Source organism: Vigna unguiculata, chromosome 6 (assembly GCF_004118075.2).
Source record: "Vigna unguiculata cultivar IT97K-499-35 chromosome 6, ASM411807v1, whole genome shotgun sequence".
NCBI classification, from domain to species: Eukaryota; Viridiplantae; Streptophyta; class Magnoliopsida; order Fabales; family Fabaceae; genus Vigna; species Vigna unguiculata.
In genome coordinates this window covers 30,999,260-31,007,542 of record NC_040284.1, presented here as the reverse complement: position 1 = coordinate 31,007,542, position 8,283 = coordinate 30,999,260, and the positions used below count along the sequence as shown (strand labels likewise).

At 31.6% G+C, this 8,283-nt stretch overlaps 1 protein-coding gene across 1 annotated transcript; it reads left to right on the top strand.

Moving 5' to 3' along the window:
- The first annotated feature begins 1,530 nt into the window (after positions 1 to 1,530).
- LOC114189071 (pyruvate decarboxylase 1) lies at positions 1,531 to 5,691 on the top strand. Its single transcript, XM_028077776.1, has 6 exons — positions 1,531 to 2,090; positions 2,184 to 2,347; positions 3,696 to 4,257; positions 4,449 to 4,537; positions 4,634 to 4,940; positions 5,291 to 5,691. The coding sequence occupies exons 1-6, from the start codon at positions 1,629 to 1,631 to the stop codon at positions 5,459 to 5,461; spliced, it is 1,755 nt and encodes a 584-aa protein (XP_027933577.1). The 5' UTR covers positions 1,531 to 1,628; the 3' UTR covers positions 5,462 to 5,691.
- The last annotated feature ends 2,592 nt before the right edge of the window (positions 5,692 to 8,283 follow it).

The following is an 8,283-nucleotide window of genomic DNA, read 5'->3' as shown; positions in this document are numbered from 1 at the left end:
GTCTTACTAATGAAATTACTCTCTATCACAAGGGAAAGAAGTTTGTTCTTTTGCCCTGACACCTTCTAAAGTGTTTGAGAATCAATTACAAATGAGAAAACTAAGGGATAAAGAAAGAAAGGAAGAGAGCATACACAAAGAGTTAGGAGAGCAAGCTCCCTACACATGCATTTATGAAAAGGGAGAAAATAGTGCTCTTACCAAGATCATTCAAAAGGAGAAAAATTTGTTCAAGAAAACTTTAAAGAAAACTCTCTTTTGTGAATAACCTTCTTTCTTACCATATGTTACATTGAGTTGTACTGAACTTAGGGAATTTAAGAGATTATTACACTTTAAAAAACTTTTACTCATATCATTTATTTATAAATTATATGTTAAGTTATTAAATATATTTTATTGCAAAAAATATATAAAAATTTATAAATATTAAAAGCTTTAGAAATATAAATAAAAATACATGTGGGTTAAATTTAAAACAAAAAAAATATATGAAGAATGCTAATAAATGACAAATGTTTAGATGAAAAACAAATGGTATTGAGCCTCGCCCAAGTTTTAGTTGAAGAATGAATAAAAAAAATATTAATAATGTCAAATTCTATTTTTTAAACAAGGTTTGGGCAAGTTTATGTTGTGAATAAGGACTACTCAAATCCTTTATAATTTATTATTTTGTTAAATTAAAAATTTTCTGATTAGGACAACTAATATGTTCTAAGAGTATAATTGAAAGAGATATGATATCCAAATCAATCTGTTAAAATAATTCAACCTTTATTTAAAAATTGTTTTTTAAGTTAGAATTTTATTAATCTAATTGTCACAACTTCAATCTAGCTTTGGATGAATCCATGTCACATCAGTGCAAGACAGATTTCGCTCTTTGACCACCAATGCGCCACAAGTTTTTAGCTTTGGTTGATAATAAAGGCGCGAGGCAAATTCAATACCCTGTTTAAAAGTAAAGTTTATGATGAAATTTCCAACTTCTTTACCAAAAACAAAGGTACAATATGGACGAAAAGAAAATAAACTACCAGAAGATTTTCTAATATAAATGGATTTTTAATTATGCAGACAGAGACAATGTTCCTTGAGTTTCGTAATTGGTATTCTAGAACGTGATAAAAATATTCTGATTCAAACTCAGCTGGGTTTTCTCTTCCATTGACCTTAAATCAACCAATAAGAAAATTAAACAACACCGTGCATAAGAAAACGTCATTCTTATTCGGTTCAGGTTTTCCCATGAAAACGGAAGAAAAGAAAAGCACAATCAAAGGGCAGGGAATGGAATAGTCTTCCCTGTGACACAATAATGTTTATTTTAGGTAGCATTATGAGTGGTTGTGTCACAAAAAAAGACATTGTTCAAAAGGCAAAGTTATTTTATAGCAAGTTGCTTATATAATTGCCATAAGTTTTTTATAGATGAATCATAAGACAATGCCATTTTAAAACAAAAAAGAAAGTGGTTTGTGTGGAACTGTGGCAGGGTTGTCTGTTTTTGAATCCCGCAAACAAATGGCACATGGTTTAAGAAACCCCTTCATCATAAACCCCTCGCTCGCTCCACACTCACACAAACCGATTATACGATCACTTCAGAACCGAAACCTCCAAACATGGAAAGCGCTACTAAAGTTGGAGCAGCGGCTCAACCCACCTCTGCTTCCCCCTCCTTCGACGGCACGCTCGGCCGCCACTTGGCTCGCCGCCTCGTTGAGATAGGCGTCAGGGACGTCTTCTCCGTCCCCGGCGACTTCAACTTGACGCTGCTCGACCACCTCATCGCCGAGCCCAGCCTCAACCTCGTCGGCTGCTGCAACGAACTCAACGCTGGCTATGCCGCCGACGGCTACGCGCGTGCCAGGGGCGTCGGTGCTTGCGTCGTCACCTTTACCGTCGGTGGACTCAGCGTCCTCAACGCCATTGCCGGAGCTTACAGCGAGAATTTACCGGTGATTTGCGTCGTCGGAGGACCCAATTCGAACGACTACGGCACCAACCGGATCCTCCACCACACCATCGGGTTACCCGATTTCTCCCAAGAGCTTCGGTGCTTTCAAAGCGTCACGTGTTTTCAGGTGGGAGAACAGTGCGTGTTTTGGTTTTGGTTTTTGAGGCTTTGAATTGAATTGAACTATCTCTGATTAGCATGAATGTTTATGATTGTTCAGGCAGTGGTGAATAACTTGGACGACGCGCATGAACTCATTGACACTGCGATTTCTACTGCTTTGAAGGAAAGCAAACCTGTTTATATCAGCATCAGTTGTAATCTTCCTGGAATTCCTCATCCAACTTTTGCTAGGGACCCTGTTCCGTTCTTTCTTTCACCCAAGTATGCTTTTCTTGGCTTTTCTTTTTTGTTAATTACTCACTTTTCAACAGAAAAAGAAGAACATTTTCGTTAAACTGCTATTTCTTGTAGTGTTCTGTTTTGCTTACCAATTATGATCCTAGTAACAGAAAGTATGACTGGTACCCAGAGAATATGAGAAAACGTTTTTTACATGCTTTGCTTCGTTAGTGGTTTATAACCTATAAGGATGACTTCATTCATATCAATAATTTTATACTGCTTTCCTACTAATGTGAGATGTTAATGTAATTTACTTACTATTTATTGATTAGAATGTGAAAATGAAATTGATGTAGGAGATATTTAATATTGATAGTTATAAAATGATAAAAACATATCTTCCAACTTTACAGGACAGGATGGTTTTTATAGGATTCCAATGAAAATCTTACCAGATATCAATTAATAATTTTTTTTAATGAAAAAGCTTCACATTTAAAAAAAATAAAAAATAAACTCTAACTAATACCATAAATTCATTTATTATTTATTCATGTAATAATGTAGATTAATAAGAGGATCTAATTTTTTTAAGAGAAGAAAATGGTTATGTTTATGTGAAAATTTTGATATAACTTTTGGATAGACACCACTTCACTTGAAAAGTAAAGTGCCTCCAACCGACTTAGAATTTGAGATCAGCTTTCTTCATCATCATACTCAATTTTATATTATTTTTATTTTAAATTACTAAAATATTTATAAATTTATTAAATAACTTAAATAACTTATTTTTAGTGAGGTATCTTTTCTTTGTTTTATTTTATTTTGGAACATTCTTATTTCTTTCTTTTGCTCTGTTCACATGATTACACATTTCTTATTTTTATTAAATTAATATTTTCTCTTTTTATTTTTTGTATTCAAATATTTTAGTTGTAAGTGTTCGATGTAAAGTCTTATAATGTACATAATTTGGACATAGAATAATTAATGATATATTTTTTTATTCCTTTTAAAAAAATCATATAATTAATATTTGAAGTTATATGAATTCCTGTGTGCCACAGTGCCACTTACCTGGTTTATAATTGAGGATAAGACAAACAATGAAAATAAATTTTTACTCTAGGCATAAATAAGATGGTTAAAACCCCAAACTCTCGGTGTCTCTTACCATCCTATTTGTTGGTGATTAGATGACCCTATGGTCCGCATATTGTCTTTTCCTTTTTTCCTACAAAGTATTAAAGATGTAAATGTATATATGCGGTGAAGCGAATTCCTTCCAGACAACCATATTCATGAACAATGTTTGTTCTTGAATCGACATTTGGCAATAAGTTAATAAGTTAATGGTGGGAATATTTTTATGATTTTTATGTAGGGCAAGCAATCAAGAAGGATTAGAAGCAGCAGTGGAAGCAACTGCTGCTTTACTGAACAAAGCGGTGAAGCCAGTGATTGTGGGTGGACCAAAATTAAGGGTTGCGAAGGCACAAAAGGCCTTTATGGAGTTTGCAGAGGCTAGTGGATATCCAATAGCTGTTATGCCCTCGGGAAAGGGACTTGTACCAGAGTATCATCCTCATTTCATTGGTACATATTGGGGTGCTGTCAGTACTGGCTATTGTGGAGAGATAGTGGAATCAGCTGATGCTTATGTTTTTGTTGGCCCCATCTTCAATGACTATAGCTCCGTTGGATACTCATTGCTGATAAAGAAGGAGAAAGCCATAATAGTGCAGCCTAATCGGGTGACCATTGGCAATGGTCCTTCCTTTGGCTGGGTTTTCATGGCTGATTTCTTAACTGCATTGGCCAAAAAGGTTAAAACAAACACCACAGCTCTGGAGAATTACCGACGTATCTATGTCCCTTCCGGTATTCCTCTGAAACGAGAGCAGGATGAACCTCTGAGAGTTAATGTTCTATTCAAACACATTCAAGTAAGTCTATTTATAAGCTCCTTCAAATTTCATATCAAGTAATTCTGTGGCAGGAATAGGAGCTAGAATTCTAAACTAACATTTCATTCACGTAACATTGCTAAATATGCAACATTATTTGCAAGGTTTCAATCGATTAATGCATTCAATCAAGTTTCCCTTATAGGCCATTAATTGAATCTGTTGAACAGGACATGCTGAGCGGAGATACTGCTGTAATAGCTGAAACCGGAGACTCGTGGTTCAACTGTCAGAAGCTCCGTCTGCCTGAGAATTGCGGGTGAGAGTCGTTTACTATGGCTGCATCGAGCAATGTCCTAATCGCAACCATTATATTGTTGGAATTAACGTAGTCAATCTGAATTCCTTCTTTCAGGTATGAATTCCAGATGCAGTATGGATCCATTGGTTGGTCAGTTGGCGCTACTCTTGGATATGCACAAGCTGCAACAGACAAGCGTGTAATTGCTTGCATTGGTGATGGCAGTTTTCAGGTAACAGCACAGGATATTTCAACGATGATTCGATGCGGACAAAAGAGCATAATTTTTCTCATTAACAATGGAGGTTATACCATTGAAGTTGAGATTCATGATGGCCCATACAATGTGATCAAGAATTGGGACTACACTCGTTTTGTGGAAGCCATCCATAATGGACAAGGCAAATGCTGGGTTGCCAAGGTTAGCATAAAAATTGAATAATCACAAACGTTTGATCTTTTTATAAATATGGTTATTCACCCCTCTAAATTTTTTAAATAAATTATATTTACACTGCTGAAATTTCGTATAATTGCATAAACTTCCTTGCTCTTTTAACATTTGGAGCAACCTTCCTTACTGCAAAATGGGACAGGTACACAGACTGTATTCAAAACTTAGATATAATAAAATAAGGAAGTAAGCCCCCGTTTGAAAATGGACATCCTTTCAAGCCTTTAACTGATTTTAGAATGCAGATTTTGTTAATTACTTCACAAGAAAAAGAGTTATTTACTTCAGAATTTCCGTGTATAAATTGTTGAGTGTAGGTACGAACAGAGGATGATCTGACAGAAGCAATTAGAAAAGCTGTTGGAGAAGAGAAAGAATCACTGTGTTTTATAGAAGTTTTTGTACACAAGGATGACACCAGCAAAGAATTGCTGGAATGGGGATCCCGTGTTGCTGCTGCTAACAGCCGTCCTCCAAATCCCCAATAGAAATTTCGTTGCTAATGCCTTGCTATGATCTGTGTATTTTGTTAAATAAATTTTTCCCAGATCATAATTTCAAGAGAAAAGCCTTAACTATGAAGTTGAAATAAACTTGTTTCCAGATTTGTATATTGACTCTCCCGCTGTTGTAAACACCAATTATTCTTGCGTTATAATGAGATATTGCGCAATGGAATTGTTAACGAATCAAAGGAGATATAACCATTGTAAGTAAACTCCTATTTCTTAATTCCTTATTTTCCTTATTTAAGGTGCACTGATATTTATATTTCAATGATTTGAAAGCCGATAAAAAATAATATAAATAATACAAAGTAATGTTAAAAATTTAAAATAATATATTTATAAGTTTATAACATTTAGGATGTGTTTGTTTCCCATCATAAAAATTGAGAGACAATGAATACATGAATTTGAAGAGATAAAGAGAGGAAAGTGATGCTGTTTGTTTACAAGAGTTTGTGTATAATTGATGGATGTGATACATATAAGTAAAAGTGTTATATTACGATGTAAATCTTATGATTAAAATTAATATAAAATTAAATGAGATTATTGTTATTATTATTATAATGATTATTAATACTATTATTACTATTATTAATTTTAATATTATTTTGTTAAATTATGTATGGTTTAATAATATTATTATTTAATTATTTTTTATGTGTTTTAATTTCACAATTAACATTAGTACTTTTATGTTATTATTATTATGATTATTAATAATAAATTTATTAGTTATTAACAAAATTTATATTGTTATTATTAATAATTATTATTAGTTATTAAAAATAATTATTATAAATTATCATTATTCTTGTGATTATTATTAATATTAATATATGAAAAATAATTAAATTTTATGTATATACTAATTTAATTTATAATTTGTAAATATTAAAAAATTTAATATATTTTAGAATTTAAATATGTAAAAGAGATTATAATAACAAAGAGACCATTGATTAAAAGATAAAGATAGATTGATAAAATAGTATGTGATGATGGGATTTTCTCTAAAAATCTTCTTTACCATAAGAAGATGAGTTTTAGCTTCTCTTCCAAATCCATGCTCACAGTCACAGATCTCTGTAAATCTCATTAAATAAATCAAAGATATATTTTCCTTGAATAGTACATAGCCAAAAAGCAAACAGACTCTTAAACACATAAAAAATAAATATATGTGACAATGTTTAAGCTTAACATTCAGCAATATATAATAATATTTTTTTAAAAATAATAATTTTATCCCGTAAAAAATATTTAATACTCTTACTTTTTAAAATAAAATATAAAATAATATTTAAATTTGAAAAAAAAGTCATTCATTGATTTAAATCAGTTTTTAGCCAATTTTTAAGATATTTTTATTAGGTATAAATTTGTTGAACCAGTACAATTGGAAATTAAATTTGTGATTTTAATGAACCCGAGACACTATATTGGTTTACCCTTTTTGTTTTGAAATGGTGATCCGGCTTTTACAGCGTAAGTTTGTTTTTGAAAAATGATAATGTTTATTTTGATTATTCATTCTTACGTTTTCTTGTTTTTAAATAGTTATAAACAATTATAAAAGTTATTTTACTGTTTCAAAAATTCTTACTTGTACTTTTTGTGAATCAGGAAAAAGAAAAAAAAATGGTAACATAACATTTTAAAAATATTTCTCGAAACAAAATAAAAAGAAAACATTGTGTTAAAGTAGACAAGTTGTGCATATTCTTTTACAATTTAGTTAACGGTGAAAATAAAACAAGAATCACACAACTATTTAAAATTTTCAAGTAAACATTGGAATGAAGAAATTAAACTTTGACTGGTAGACATTAGTAAATAAAAATATAATTTGTTAGAAGTTTTTGCCTTATTGAATAGTCCTTTATCGTTAATAATGGAGGTTATACAATTGAATTTAAGTGAAGAAGTGGTGTGGGGAATAATAAACTATGGACTAGGAGGGGATGAGAAGGTTACCCTAGATTGTGAAAGACTGACCCTACCCTAATAGCTACGCTACGGACCAACACGTGAAGGAGGAAGAGATACTCGCGTGAGGCGAAATCCTATCACCGCCATTTAATTAAAAATAAAAAAAAGTAAAAAAAATTAAAAGAAATAGGTCTAGTCATTGGCCCAAACTATACGCCTTAATGGGGTTATTGATGGAGAATGATCACTTACTACAAATTTTTGTTTAATTTTGTAATTTATTTGCTTTCGGAAGTAGTTTGGTGAAAGACTGGAGCAAAACAATTGTAGCGCCCACTGTCCCACACAAAAGATTCCCCGTTTCTCTTTTACCATTTTACTTTATTTTATATGTCTCACACTAAATTAATTAATATCTCACACTAAATTATATAAAAAAATAAAAAAAATAAGAATCATAATATTATTTTTCATCAAACAACTTTATTTAAATTTGACAGTTGAATGCATTCAATCTCAGTAATGAAAAATAAGTTCAATTATATTTATTTTTTCAGATTTTATTTCTGTAGGTGTTCTTCTGATCAAGAACTACTACTCTTGCTTCAGAATGCATTAGAACATAACACCCCTCTTTTACTTACCCTTCAGAATTGCAGTTTTCTCACAAATGCACTTCACTTTACCTTGTTTCACTCCATAAATTAATTTCATAAAATTAAAGTTTATCTTGGCAATAAATTCTACATCTTAATGAATTATTTTTATCACCTGCCACACACAAAACCACGTGGTTTTGCATCAAACAGTTGACCCAAGTGATTCGATTTTAGATCTGGAAGTTTTTTTTTTTTTTAATCTAAACACGC